Here is a 16,127-nt window from a genome sequence, read left to right on the forward strand (position 1 = left end):
AGCACATCCTGGCAGCGCAGGGTGGAATGCAGGCACAAACTTGGAAATAAATGATAGTTCATTGATTGCTGAACACACCAGATCAATTTTCAGTCGTCAGTTAGCTAAACACACATATCTTAGGGATGTAATGGAAACCAGAGAGAAACCCAACGAAAAGGGCTTTTAGCCTTGCATTGTAACAGGCTGAGAATTCAACCGAACCCAGGCCTGTGGCGCTCCGAGACAGAATTGTAATTGTGCACATTAACACAATGAAATACTCTTCTTCGTGTCTAAACTATCGTTTTCACGGATTGGATGAGACTCAGACGCCGACAAATCTTTTTTCTTTAATTTTGACGACAGACAGAGCGTCTCATCAGTGCCGCGCTTTCGAGATTTTAGTGTGTATTTGAATGGATTTCGGCTATGTGGACCACAACAAATGTGATACAGGTCTATTCCATTTTTACGCACCCGTTTATATTTAGTAAACCAGAAGCACATTGTTGCACTGCTCATTTCTCAGTGTTTCTATGCCATCACCACCCCCCCCCCCCCCCAACCCCCCGCCTGCCCAGTAAGAGTAACAGAGGCGCGTGCCTTAGTTTCACAGGCTGGTTTTGGTCCCCTGAGATTCACTACGTAAAAATTAGAATGCACGCGAGTCTCTTCACCTGGAGCGATCGGCTATTTACGTACAACACTTGCCGCTGGAAATCTGACACCCCCATTTGGGTATAACCTACAAAGCGCGGGCATGTGCGCGCGTGCCCGCGCCTGAGGCAATAGGTTTTAAGCGAGTACTGTACGTTGTTTCTTGCACACCTCGCCTTCGGTCAGACCTTAGGGTACAGAGTGATGTATGCGCGTCCCCGCCATCAGGTTACCTCGTCAATCCATTTGTAGTTAGACGAGCACCTCGCAGGCTGACTGTGGACGCGCCTGGGGCGATCAAGCTTTTCGCACTAAACGCACGCCCTTACCTCATCCCTCCTCCGCCCACCGCTATCACACATACACACTGGCGCCAACGGCGGGCGCAGTCCCTCGAACACAGAAGTGGCCACGCGCTGTCAGTCACAGCACCGGAGCTCGAAGTGCACCGCGCTTTTGCAGAGGTGAGCGAAGCCGCTCCTGCAGCATCAGCACCCTTTCAGCAGAGAGAGGAGTGTCACGGATCTGGAGAAGACGGTGCAGACGCGGAGAAGAATGGAATACGGACCGAGAGGACAAGCACAGCTTTTGCGTTCAAGGACGACCGACTCCAAATTTCTGTAGCGGCTACTTAATTGCTGCGCTTTTTCCAGAAAAGGGAAAAAATTGGACCTGATACTCGTTGAAGAAAGGGGAGCACTGTGGCGTACGCTCTGGAGCGTACAGTTTTCTTCAGGCTCTGCTCAAGTTTGGTGCATTGTTTCCTCACACTTAGCGGAGCAACGGATTAAATTACTTATTTTTGACGCCTTCGGGCATGGCGTGTGGATGTCGTTCGGCGTTTCTAGTCACTCGCCGAGGAGCTGCATCGTTAGAGGGGGTTCCTTCTCTTCCGCCCTTGAACGTATCGGATCTCCACTGCGGCTACGCCACCACCCCGCCCCCCTGCCCGCTGTGATGGGAGCACCTTGAACGGTATCCCCCGTCCTCTCTGGCTCCAGTCCTGTATTGCTGGTGGTGCCTCTCAAAGAAGAGGGGGAGAAGAGCCAGGAGTGGCGGCTGCCGCGTGGGAAAAGCACTCGTCTTGGACCTGCAATGGTCACAAAGCAGGATGCTTTCACCCGAGGTGGAAACGGATACCGCTGCAGGAGACACGGCACCCAGCACCCCGAATGGAGGAGTGGAGACTCCCGCTAGCGTCGACGTGTTGGAGGAGGTGAGATACACTTGTCCTGCTCGTTCCGTGTTAACGTGAGGAAAGGTGAAGTACAAACTCCAGTTGTATCGCCCATCCCATAAAAATACACGATTTAAGTCGCTTCATATCCGTTCGGATATGCATATTTAAAAAAGCACATGGGCACATCGTTTTGTGTACATGGTGTGTTTAAATATATGTATATATACATATATATATGTTACAGACATATTTGGTATATCGTGTGTGTACATATATATACTGTACACACGAACATAATGGCTAAGCGGTCTCATCCTACAACATTATCTATTTTGGCACAGTTTTAAATAAGAAAGACTGGTAAATTAATTTTTTTAATTTTAAGAATGTACTGAGTAGGATTGAATTTTGAGGATTAATAGTCAAGTGCATTTTATACGGTTGGGTGCCCTGAAGATTAATGTAGAACGACAAAGGTTATTTTAGAAAACATTACTTTGGCAAAGGTCATTTACTAATAAGGTTTACAAGTCCTCCCACACCATGTGTAATGGTAAGGGTCAGTAATTTAAATCTTATAAAATAATTTGAACCTGCATATATAATAAGTACAGCACATAACAGTGCTTTGCATTTTTAAATCTCACTTTTGAATGTTGAGAAGCAGTTTAGAACACCGTTCAGTAGTTGAGAGACATTAATATATATTCTGGAAAGGCATATACCTATAACGTGTCAATAATCAGTCTAGCACATATTTAAACGTTATACCATTTTCTAAACCTGCTAAACCCAGACCAAGGGTTCCAGGGGCTGTAGCCCATCCCAGCAAGCACTTTGCACAAGGCAGGAATAGGGCACCAACCCATTGCTGGGCAATGTTTGCCAAGTTACTTCATTTATTTAATAGATACCTTTATTTAACAAATCACAGGAGTAAAAAAACAATTATAAGGGCCGCCCTGTAAATATTTACCAATTCCATCATCCCTCTGCGTATTTATGGAGGAGCAGGAGAAGAGCATCAAATTTTGTGTTAGACAAAGTAAAGTTAATTCTGATAACCAATAAAGTAACACACAAAAGAACTGTAAAGAAAAGTGAGTACTTAATCTTACAAGGATGGCCTAATTATTTTTGAAAATATAAAGGTAGTGAATGGACCATTCATTTTAAAGTATCCGAATAGTGAGGAACAGAATGCCATACATTCAGACAACCACAGTTAGTAGAGTTCAGTGGAGTGACTCAAAAATAATTTAGAAATATGTGGTTTTCAGGCATTGTCTGGGTGTTCTTGAGTTGGCTAATAGCTGTGAGTTACCCTTCCCTTTTTTTCATATGGTTTGGACTAACTGTTCCAATATATTTTGTCTCCACTTTCAGCAATGTGGACTTTGGTCTCATTGCTGTGTCTTCGCCCAGTCGTTGTCTCTCTTTTTCCCCTCAAATGCATTACAACAAAACAACACAAACTGTATCTACTAACCACATGAATAATTGCCTACACACCAGTCTTTTCTGTCAGCTCTGTGCATTAGTTTCTCCTGTTTGGTGAAAGTATACACACCCACCCGGTTATTCTCATGGTATTTCTTTGCAGCTGTGCTTTTTGTTCTGCATTCAACATTGACATCTCATGCTCATACATCATATAAATTTGTATTTTAATTGTGGAAATTCTGGGTGTTACAGTTATAGAACATTGTTACATCACTGCCTTTTCTCCTTCTAGTAACACATTCAATTGCATAATTAGTCTAATTACTAGATTACTATAATTGAGCAAATGTTAACATTTTATCTTAATCTAAGACTAGTGCACATTTATAAGAGATTTTAAATCACACATAAAAGACAGAAAGAAATATGGTGCTACAGTGGAAGAGAAGTTTAACAAACTCTGTTTGGAGTAAACTTTTCAGGACATTGGGAATTTGGCTCCAGTACTCAGAAATTCTACAAAGTGTTTATCTGATTCTAATGAAGGCCATCGGGTTTCATAATTTAGAACTATGAGTTGTTTCAGGAATTTTGTTGATCATTGCAGCTTCTACTTTAGAATTTGAATGTGCAAATGATTATGAATATGAGTACATTTAAAATTAATTTTACTAATTTTACTAAAAGGGTATGGAACCTCACAGGTGGCACAATGGTAGTGCTGCTGCTTTGCAGTAAGGAGACTGTGGAAGATTGTGGGTTTGCTTCCCGGTTCCTCCCTGTGTGGATAGTGCTTTGAGTACTGAGAAAAGCGCTATATAAATTTAATGAATTATTATTAATATTGCTCTATCTAAACAAACATGTTAAAACAGTAACTTTCAAAAGTTACAACATCCAGAATTGTTTCCGTTCTCTATGCTTTCTGTAATTTAGGAGCATGATGTTGTTCCTTATAAGAGGAAGATAATTAGGAAAAAGGTTAATGTTATTTAGTCACTCATTTGAAATTCATATATAAGGTTTAAGCAATTTTGTACAGAGTAAGGTTTAGAGATTTTGCAAGAGCAAGAATCAACAGGCTTAGCAAACAAGTTATTATAAACAAAAAAGGGTAGCACAGAACTCTCTCTAATCTTACCAATATTAATATAATGTGGCCATTTTTGTAGTTACACATTAAAGAATCAATTAAGAAATGGCACTTTTTCATAGAACACTCTGCATTTTTATCAGTAGGAGACATCATAATATTTCAGTGAACAGTGCTAAAAAATATCATTAAGACTGCAATGGTTGTCTAAATGAAAGCTGCTATTTGTATCTGTTTCATTAAGAAAGCCTGTTTGCCAAAAGTAGTTAGTTTTTTAAATTATTATTTTATTGGACAAAAATAACATTCCATACAATCAAGTCAACTGAAAACAGAATTGAGCCTCTACCTGAATGTAGTTACAGTTTTTATATGGAAACAGGATAAAAAGCTCAAGTTTCTAAATGCTACTGATAGTTTTTTTTTGTAGTAGTTCCCAGTTCGACTGTGCAGTGTAAAGTAATATCTTGGATATAATTTATAGTAATTTGGGAAGTCTAACTAAATTCAGTGTTGGTATTCCATAAAGCTTTCTGTTCATGGTGCCACAGAAGTACAGGGTTTAGCATGCTGCCTGTCGACCCATGCACAGTTGGGTCAAGCTTTGCACCCAGTGCTGATGGGATAGACTCATCTCTCTGCAACCCTCTAATGGATGAAGGGGATTCATAAAATCAACAGATGAATAATATTACTCATTATTATTTAACTTTGTGTTCACTTGATATAGTTTTTTTCATTTGGTTTTAGTTTAAATATACCGTTATCTTCTTTAATGCCTTGTAAGGTAAGCACAAAGAATACATGTAAAGAGTTGGGGTACTTTTATAACTACAGTTGCAATGACTGGGTTTCTCCTGACTGGTTCAAAATGACAATTTTTTATTTTGAAAATCATTCAGTCCAAATCAGATCTCTTGTTCTGTGTATGGCTGCACAACCATTCCTTGGGTCATGTGGCCTATTCAAACATAATCCATTAGGACTGTGGTGGTAACTCAGTTTAATTAACAATTACTGAAACATGTTTCGACAGTTATGACCACTCTTTAAAGGCATACTCCACCAAAAAATTATACTTTTTAATATGCTACTCCCTTGGTGTAGTTTAAATTGGTTGCTGAGAAAAAAAATTTTAATCTCTTGTTTTCATGGAGAAAGGGCATAACAAAGTTTCTGAAAGAACAGGTTCCAATATAGACAACTGCTGGACAACAGCTGAACAACCTGTGTCGCATAATCCACACTTCAAGTCATCTAGTCTTTTGCTCACAGTGTTCAAAAACACATGTATTTTTTGCTAAAGTGTTGTGAAATAAATTTAACCCAGAAAATGAAAGTAGTGCACAAACAGGAAGCCTCTTCAGCTGTCTCTCATCCTCATTGGTCCTGTGAAGGGGCTTCCTGTTTTTGCAGTAGTTTTATTTTCTAGCTTCCAAAGTAGAATTAAAAAAATTGTTATATCATTGCCGTATGAGATTGCAAATGCTAAGATAATTCCAGATATTTTAATTATATAATCTCTGCAAAGATGCTTTTGTAACAACATACTTTATGAATCAGGTATGTCAGGAAAATCACTTTGTCAGGTTTTTGATGTTTACTGTTGTGAGATTTATGCTTGCATCAGTATAGAGAGGAAATGTCAGCTGGTCAACACTTGAGTAATATTTACTGGAATTCAATGGAAGTTAAATTAATTCAAATGTCAAGAGCTCTTGATGTCTTATTTTTACAAATCTCTCCATGCCTTTTTTTTTTGCATTTTCAGCAATTAAGTTACCAATGCTGCTAACTGAACATGTCTGTGATTTGTTAGTGCATTGCATATCTTATCACTAAATTTGCCTTGTACTTAAAAGCATTGTGTAGTGAGCAACACAAATGGATAGCCAATGTGGAAGTCCTGAAACAGTACCTAAATTACTTTTATTTTGGAACAAGCATGTGAAGCAGCTTATTTAAGGCTACGTCACATTATATGAGTTTTCCAGTGATGTTCAGTCATAACTGAACCATGATTCCCTCCAAGTAGTCTGTGATTTGCTCCGATAAAATGAAACATGTTTAATTTATTCTTTAGTTGTGTGGACAGGTTTGTGTGCATAAGTGCTGACAACCAATGAAAGCTCAGCTGAAAGTACACTACATATAATGCAGTGACTAGGAATACAGAATGCGGATATTTTGGAGTTTGCAATTAGAGGACAGGCTCAACTGATGTCTCATATTTTACTACCACAACAAAATGGAAAAAAGAAAAAAGTGCATAGATTGTGGGTGAACTCACTATACCTGTTAAGCCTTTCTACAGCATTGACTCCATCAGGCAGCACACTGCCACAAAAAGGGGTGACCACAATTGTGCTAGAAAGTTGCAGTACAATCGGTAAATGTGACATGGCCAGCAGTTTACAATCATTTAAATCGTCATGGTCCAGCACTGCAATCAGTGACAGAAGTCAGGAAATATGACATACACCATGACTGGAAATGGCGTAATGTGAAATTGGTTAGTCACAGGTACACATATACCCTTTCCTCATCAAAACATTTTGTTATATTTTGAGCAGTACAAGTAAAAATTAATAAACTGAATTATGTATTTTGATAATGTAAAATAACGTGTTGTATTAGAACACAGAGTAGCGTACGGAGTGGAGAGAATTACAAATGTCTGCAGATGTGTAACTGTAATTGAATTATGTATTTCTTATAGTACATTTGATTGTGATGGTGTTAGCAAATACACATTTTTTTGTATATTGAAGTTAAACATTCAGGGGTAGATGCTATGTACGGTTTTTATTCTTTCATGCAGGGAATAACACATATTTGTGAGCTTGACCTGTGTTTTATAGGGAGTAAGCAACAAGGTAAATGTTAGCTTGGTTGTTGATATATTTTTTTTTTTATTGCAAAAATGCTTTTGGGGACATCTCTCCTCAAAATACTGTATATACCTTCTTTAACCTTTACAGATTTTTTTTTAATGTGGACCCACAGTCTAATGTCAAGCCTCTGTTGATAATTTCGTTTTGCCTGTTCTTACTCTTATGAAACATTGGGGACATACAATTCACAGATGTAAGTGGGACTACAGTCTGCCACCTTTTTGTCAATAGCCCCTGCAGTCTTTACTCAAGTATGACCGTTAGCTTATCCTACTGTCTTTAGCACCCTCACTCATCTCTAGTTGACTTAGCTGAGAAATTAAGTCAGTTTCCAGCTTCTGGTGGTAGAATAGAACAAAACATACAGGAAGGAAAGTATATCTAATAAATTTGAATATTTAATCATTATAAATGAAAGCAAAGAGAATGTGGCAATTGACACCATACAACCAGGATCGTTCTGTAAGTAGACAAAAATTATCAACACATCTTATACAGTGTGTCCAGGTGGCGCTTGTCATGTCTCTTGAAGTCTCAAGCAGTGATAAAAAAATGTTTGTTTGACTTTACCCTCTCCTCCTACTCTCAGATCAGCTCATTTTATAAGCTTATATAGCACTATATTTACAGTAGGTTTGGTCCTGTTTCTAAGATAAACTTGCCTTTATTCGGAGCACAAATAAATTAAAATCCTGTTCCAAAATCAGTCACTAATTGTGCTCATGCTTCTTACCTCAAAAGCAGGGGGCTATAGTGTAGCATGCTTGTATAACATTGAAACAGCTCGACATGTCTGTATAACTTAAAAGCAGCTTATAAAACTGCCAAAAGTGTTTATGCTTATACACTTGATATAAACCAGTTCTTGGGGGTATTTTTTGTATGTTGCTTAAATCATCCGAGATCAGGTGCCTCATCTTGGATAAGTTAATGCCAGTGACACTCATCTGGGATAGGTCGGTTTTTCAAACGTAGCTCTGTATTAGATTAGTCTAGCTGGATCTAGTCATCTGAGATGAATGCACGTGCCCGCGCTGAGTGAAAAGCCCATATATATTGAGTCTAGAAAACATGATCAGCAAGTCTTTGATAGGCTGTAACAAAATGATGAAAGAACGGGCGCATTTTTTTTTCCACACACACGGCGCAAGACCTTTTATTCAAAGGACGTGAAGAATTTCAAGATTTAATATGCACAAGGGGTAACACTGCAAAAGCAGCCCAGACCAGAAAAGACGGCTGGCAAAAAGTGGCCGACAAATTAAACGCTAAGTAGTGTGCATTGTACTTTCTGAATGCAGTGTTTCATTTCCTATGTGTCAGATTAATTATTATTTAATATGTCATAATTCCAGATCAAACGTGAGCACAAGGAGAACATGGGAACAGGTTAAAGTGAAGTACAAGAATATACCTCAAACTGGTAAATATTGGTATATAACTATTTAAAGAATTGTTGACATAAAGAATCATATATAATATAAAAAACATTAATTTTAAAGCTAATAAGAAGGCAGAGAAGCAAAAAACAGGTGGAGGTCCACGCGGTCCAGACCTAACCCCTGCAGAAGAGTTGGCTCTCCAGCAAAATGCCCATTGCCCTGTTTCTGAGGACATTCCAGGGGGAAGTTCCTCCTCAGAACCAGTGGCAGGATGCAGTGGTCACTTCATTTCAGGTAAAGGATGGTCATTGCATATACAGTGCATCCGGAAAGTATTCACAGTGCATCACTTTTTCCACATTTTGTTATGTTACAGCCTTATTCCAAAATGGATTAAATTCATTGTTTTCCTAGGAATTCTACACACAACACCCCATAATGACAACGTGAAAAAAGTTTACTTGAGGTTTTTGCAAATATATTAAAAATAAAAAAACTGAGAAAGCACATGTACATAAGTATTCACAGCCTTTGCCATGAAGCTCAAAATTGAGCTCAGGTGCATCCTGTTTCCCCTGATCATCCTTGAGATGTTTCTGCAGCTTAATTGGAGTCCACCTGTGGTAAATTCAGTTTATTGGACATGATTTGGAAAGGCACACACCTGTCCCACAGTTGACAGTTCATATAAGAGCAAAAACCAAGCATGAAGTCAAAGGAATTGTCTGTAGACCTCTGAGACAGGATTGCCTCGAGGCACAAATCTGGGGAAGGTTACAGAAAAATTTCCGCTGCTTTGAAGGTCCCAATGAGCACAGTGGCCTCCATCATCCATAAGTGGAAGAAGTTCGAAATCACCAGGACTCTTCTTAGAGCGCTCGGGGGAGAAGGGCCTTAGTCAGGAAGGTGACCAAGAACCTGATGGTCACTCTGTCAGAGCTCCAGAGGTCCTCTGTGGAGAGAGAAGAACCTTCCAGAAGGACGAACATCTCTGCAGCAATCCACTAATCAGGCCTGTATGGTAGAGTGGCCAGACGGAAGCCACTCCTTAGTAAAAGGCACATGGCAGCCTGCCTGGGGTTTGCCAGAAGGCACCTGAAGGACTCTCAGACCATGAGAAAGAAAATTCTCTGGTCTGATGGTCTGATGAGACAAAGATTGAACTCTTTGGTGTGAATGCCAGGCGTCACGTTTGGAGGAAACCAGGCACCGCTCATCACCAGGCCAATACCATCGCTACAGTGAAGCATGGTGGTGGCAGCATCATGCTGTGGGGATGTTTTTCAGCAGCAGGGACTGGGAGACTAGTCAGGATAAAGGGAAAGATGACTGCAGCAATGTACAGAGATATCCTGGATGAAAACCTGCTCCAGAGCGCTCTTGACCTCAGACTGGGGCGACGGTTCATCTTTCAGCAGGACAACGACCCTAAACACACAGCCAAGATATCAAAGGAGTGGCTTCAGGACAACTCTGTGAATGTCCTTGAGTGGCCCAGCCACAGCCCAGACTTGAATCTGATTGAACATCTCTGGAGAGATCTTAAAATGGCTGTGCACCGACGCTTCCCATCCAACCTGATGGAGCTTGAGAGGTGCTGCAAAGAGGAATGGGCAAAACTGGCCAAGGATAGGTGTGCCAAGCTTGTGGCATCATATTCAAAACGACTTGAGGCTGTAATTGCTGCCAAAGGTGCATCGACAAAGTATTGAGCAAAGGCTGTGAATACTTATGTACATGTGATTTCTCAGTTTTTTTATTTTTAATAAATTTGCAAAAACCTCAAGTAAACTTTTTTCACGTTGTCATTATGGGGTGTTGTGTGTAGAATTCTGAGGAAAAAAATGAATTTAATCCATTTTGGAATGAGGCTGTAACATAACAAAATGTCGAAAAAGTGATGTGCTGTGAATACTTTCCGGATGCACTGTATTTGTCCTCTATGTGTGCCATAGGTATGTTCCATATAGCCCTCTTTTTTGTTGGGTCAGTTGCAGGGAATGTCATATCCCTTGAACCTGTGTCTGACCAACGAGATATTAACGAAGGTCAAATATTTGATGAAGACACTGTGTCTGATTATTCATCAGGAGGAGAGGTACATTTTCCAAATAATGTTTGATCAAACTCCACTCTGATCAGTCCCATGTGCCCCAGTCACATTTGGAAATCCTGGTAATGAGAATGTTAGGCTGATTGAGATTTTTCATGGAACTGTGGGTGTTTTTGCCTGTGTATTACCTACCTACAATGGCATGAAATGCCTCTTTTATTGTCTGCACATTCAGGTGTCCAGGAAACACTATGAAAACCCGAAGAAAATATTTCAGAGCCAAACAGACTTTACGAATTGCCTGGCAAACTGCACTTTTAGTTAGATTTTCCGCATCGCCTACAGTATATAAAAAAGTGCCACTTGTAAAAAACCTCAAAGCAATGCATACTGTCTGTGTGGTTGTGAGAGCCCGACTTCGCCTAGTTTGACTTCGAATATAAGGTGCTAATAAATCTTTGAGGTACAATATTCCACCTCGGCTAAAGCGGTATCTTTCGAAAAGAATTTCTTCCGGGATCAATAAAGGATCTTGCCGATCTCGCAAAACCCTCTCTATATGAAATTCTCTTCGTATAATTTGCGCACCGATATCAAGTGGTTGCTCATTCATGAACGGCGAAGCCATGACTGGATGACTTCCACGCACCGTCACTGATTACGTGTGTAAACTAATCCTTGTTTACGTAGAACAAACCTGCTCCGAGCAGGTTTGAGGATTAGGATGTGTTGCTATGACAACACTTCCAGCAAGAGTTTTGAAAAACCGACAGATCCAGGATCAGGCCAAATCGTCAACAATTACATCCAGCTAAACGACTAATCCACGTATGAAAAATACCCCCCTTATCTCTTACTAGCAAATACATTCACAACCAAGTAACATCCTATACAGCAACATTTTTAAAACTATACACTTACAGTACTATAAAATCTTTAATACTTATCACTTAAATCACTTAAACTAATTATCAAAATGTTCAGACAATTCTTATCTAAATACAAAAGCACATACTGTATAAGCAAAGTAGAATTTGCATATAATATAGCAGGCTGTTTTAACATAGAAAAGGTCTTTGTACAAGTCCTTAAGTTACAGTTTAAGTTACATTTTTAAGTACTATAAGAAGTTTTGCTCCTTCCTAAAAAATATATGCTCCTTCTTTCTACATATTTATTTGCAATCGATGATAAGTGGTGTTTTTCATATTTACAATATCTGCATTTTGTTTTTTTGTTTTATATAAATAAAAGTAGCTTTCACTTAAAGTGTTTGAATGTTTGTTCATACCTCATAGTTTTAGTTTGAGGTTTTAAGAGTTTGGGAAATTATTCTGTTAATATATAATATATAATATATGAAATGTATGAACCCTGTCCTAATACACATAAAAAAGAATTATTGATCTTATGACTTGTTAATATAACTGCTTATTTTAATGAGAAAACAATTGATTTAATGCAGTTTGATGGAGACCTTTTAAAATAGATTAATCGGGATACTGTAAGTGAAAATACATAAACATTTTGTAACAGGGTAATCTCCCAAATTTCTGTACACACTAAGTTATGCTGATCATTTTTTAAATACTTGAAAAAGTGAAAAGTTTGCAACATAATTATTGTGAAAAATGGGTCAGCATTACAGAAAGTAGGACAAAACATCATGGGGCAACACTATGAGGATTTGACCTTGCTTGGAAATATTTGAGAAGCGGTTAGAGGTGATGTCCAACTTGTAAAAAATCAGTAAAGTTTTGACTGGCTGATTGTTTTTCAGAATATATCTGTAATTATCAACATGTAAAAGATGAGTTTAATGATTTGTTTTACTATAGTTTAAAAGAACTATGTATCATTTGCAGAAATCCCTTAAGATTGGTGGGATAAACTTTCTTGCTGCTGGTGAAAAGTCACCACCCCTGCTGTTTCTTGCCTGTTTAACACAGCATGCTTCATTTTATAATCCATGCAGAATGACAAAATAAACCAGAAGGAGGCAGTAGGCTAATTGCAGCCATGGCATTTTGCCCCATGATAAGGTCAGGGGTTTGCGTGATCTAAGAGTGAAGGTTGCATGCTAATAAGGGCAGATTTTCAGCAGCCTAAGAGATCTAGTATGTTATCCTTGTGTTTCATATCCTTGTGTTTCATCTATTCTGAAATTGTAAGACATGTGAAAGATGAAAGATGATGACCATTCAATTCAGGAATGGTCTCTTTATGCCACTGAAATATCTATCTCTTGATATTTACTGCACTTAAACCTGTGCTGACAGGTACACAAGATTAAAAACTGTAAAGGTGATGTGAGGATAATCTCTGAAAGCACCACTGAAGCTGTGTTTCTAAGAATGTCCAAGGCTTGTCCTCATTTCTATATCTGTTGACAGAATAGAGATGAAGAGCTAAACAGCCAAGCAGCAGCCCTGCTAATGATAAATGAGTAAGTGAAGTGGGACATAGATAAATTAGATAAATATTGGAACAGATTTACCAGTAAGCAATTTATTCTCTATATGTATTTATAAAGAGGTTACAGGTTTTTGAAATGAAAACAGACAAATAAGCAAAAGCAAATCACAGTAGCTTTGGCAAGTGAATATGTCATTATTAACATAACATCCTCAAACCAACATAATCCATTTCAAAGACACAGGAGCCATAACCTAGGCCTGTGCTTACTGCCAGTTAACTGAGTAACCACATGGTGATATGCCCCTGTAATGATAAAAAACAGTTAGCCAATTTTTTTATGAGGGTGTGACGTCAAAAAGGACTAATGCCACTGTAGTCGTCTAGGATCACACCAGAGAATATGAGCAAGGCCATCTGCTGATACTGTTTCATAAGAATTGTCTGCAAAATATGGTAACGTGCAGTTTGCTGACTAATTTAAAAAATAGTCATCCTCATATCTTTGCCTAGCTCTCACTATCTTCCACTTTGTCTCTGAGTCAGCCACTGGCTTCATAATCCTTTAAAAAATCAAATAAATACAGTAAAAATAACACAAGTTGGAGAAAATCAAGACTTCTTGGCTTCAGATATGCTACCACTGAACGCCTCAGAATAAACAGTATTTAAAGCAGTGCTTGCAAAAATTCGACAAGCAATATGAGGTCCTTGGGAGAAAATACTTCTTCAACACAGTAATACCTAACCTCTCCAGCAAAATCAGAGAGCATATTGTAAATGGCATAAACGTTTTTCATCACACGAACAGACATGCATTCATACATGAGTATTGCTCGATATGTGAATCTGACCATACATCATTTGATTTCACATCCATCCATCCATCCATCCATTTTCTTCCGCTTATCCGAGGTCGGGTCGCGGGGGCAGCAGCTTGAGCAGAGATGCCCAGACTTCCCTCTCCCCGGCCACTTCTTCTAGCTCTTCCGGGAGAATCCCGAGGCGTTCCCAGGCCAGCCGGGAGACATAGTCCCTCCAGCGTGTCCTGGGTCTTCCCCGGGGCCTCCTCCCAGTTGGACGTGCCCGGAACACCTCCCCAGGGAGGCGTCCAGGAGGCATCCTGATCAGATGCCCGAGCCACCTCATCTGACTCCTCTCAATGCGGAGGAGCAGCGGCTCTACTCTGAGCCCCTCCCGGATGACTGAGCTTCTCACCCTATCTTTAAGGGAGAGCCCAGACACCCTGCGGAGGAAACTCATTTCAGCCGCTTGTATTCGCGATCTCGTTCTTTCGGTCACTACCCATAGCTCATGACCATAGGTGAGGGTAGGAACATAGATCGACCGGTAAATTGAGAGCTTTGCCTTATGGCTCAGCTCCTTTTTCACCACGACAGACCGATGCAGAGCCCGCATCACTGCGGACGCCGCACCGATCCGCCTGTAGATCTCACGCTCCATTCTTCCCTCACTCGTGAACAAGACCCCGAGATACTTGAACTCCTCCACTTGAGGCAGGATCTCGCTCCCAACCCTGAGAGGGCACTCCACCCTTCTCCGGCTGAGGACCATGGTCTCGGATTTGGAGGTGCTGATTCCCATCCCAGCCGCTTCACACTCAGCTGCGAACCGATCCAGAGAGAGCTGAAGATCACGGCCTGATGAAGCAAACAGGACAACATCATCTGCAAAAAGCAGTGACCCAATCCTGAGTCCACCAAACCGGACCCCCTCAACACCCTGGCTGCGCCTAGAAATTCTGTCCATAAAAGTTATGAACAGAATCGGTGACAAAGGGCAGCCCTGGCGGAGTCCAACTCTCACTGGAAACGGGTTTGACTTACTGCCGGCAATGCGGACCAAGCTCTGACACCGGTTGTACAGGGACCGAACCGCCCTTATCAGGGGGTCCGGTACTCCATACTCCCGGAGCACCCCCCACAGGATCCCCCGAGGAACACGGTCGAACGCCTTTTCCAAGTCCACAAAACACATGTAGACTGGTTGGGTGAACTCCCATGCACCCTCCAGGACTCTGCTAAGGGTGTAGAGCTGGTCCACTGTTCCGCGACCAGGACGAAAACCACACTGTTCCTCCTGAATCCGAAGTTCGACTATCGGATGAACCCTCCTCTCCAGAACCCCCGAATAGACTTTTCCAGGGAGGCTGAGGAGTGTGATCCCTCTGTAGTTGGAACACACCCTCCGGTCCCCCTTCTTAAAGAGGGGGACCACCACCCCGGTCTGCCAATCCAGAGGCACTGTCCCTGATGTCCATGTGATGTTGTAGAGACGTGTCAACCAAGACAGTCCTACAACATCCAGAGCCTTGAGGAACTCCGGGCGTATCTCATCCACCCCCGGGGCCCTGCCACCAAGGAGTTTTTTGACCACCTCGGTGACCTCAGTCCCAGAGATGGGGAAGCCCACCTCCGAGTCCCCAGGCTCTGCTTCCTCATTGGAAGGCATGTTATTGGGATTGAGGAGGTCTTCGAAGTACTCCCCCCACCGACTCACAACGTCCCAAGTCGAGGTCAGCAGCGCACCATCACCACCATATACAGTGTTGACTCTGCACTGCTTCCCCCTCCTGAGACGCCGGACGGTGGACCAGAATCTCCTCGAAGCCGTCCGAAAGTTGTTCTCCATGGCCTCCCCAAACTCCTCCCATGCCCGAGTTTTTGCCTCAGCAACCACCGAAGCTGCATTCCGCTTGGCCTGCCGGTACCTATTAGCTGCCTCCAGAGTTCCACAGGACAAAAGGGACCGGTAGGACTCCTTCTTCAGCTTGACGGCATCCCTCACCGCCGGTGTCCACCAACGGGTTCGGGGATTGCCGCCACGACAGGCACCGACCACCTTACGGCCACAGCTCCAGTCAGCCGCCTCAACAATAGAGGCACGGAACATGGCCCATTCGGACTCAATGTCCCCCACCTCCCTCGGGACATGGTCGAAGTTCTGCCGGAGGTGGGAGTTGAAGCTACTTCTGACAGGGGGCTCTGCCAGACGTTCCCAGACGTTG

The 16,127-nt window shown here is 41.4% G+C and overlaps 1 protein-coding gene across 1 annotated transcript in view; it reads left to right on the top strand.

Annotated features, from left to right (window-relative positions):
- Window positions 1–796: 796 nt before the first annotated feature.
- The window catches only part of si:dkey-13p1.4 (transmembrane protein 151B), a 64,040-nt gene continuing 48,709 nt past the window's right edge, over window positions 797–16,127 (top strand). The window contains exon 1 of the mRNA XM_028822022.2: window positions 797–1,855. Within this exon, the coding sequence (XP_028677855.1) occupies window positions 1,751–1,855 (105 nt within the window). The 5' untranslated portion in view covers window positions 797–1,750. The remainder of the gene's footprint in view (window positions 1,856–16,127) is intronic.

This window comes from Erpetoichthys calabaricus, chromosome 16 (genome assembly GCF_900747795.2).
Source record: "Erpetoichthys calabaricus chromosome 16, fErpCal1.3, whole genome shotgun sequence".
NCBI classification, from domain to species: domain Eukaryota; kingdom Metazoa; phylum Chordata; class Cladistia; order Polypteriformes; family Polypteridae; genus Erpetoichthys; species Erpetoichthys calabaricus.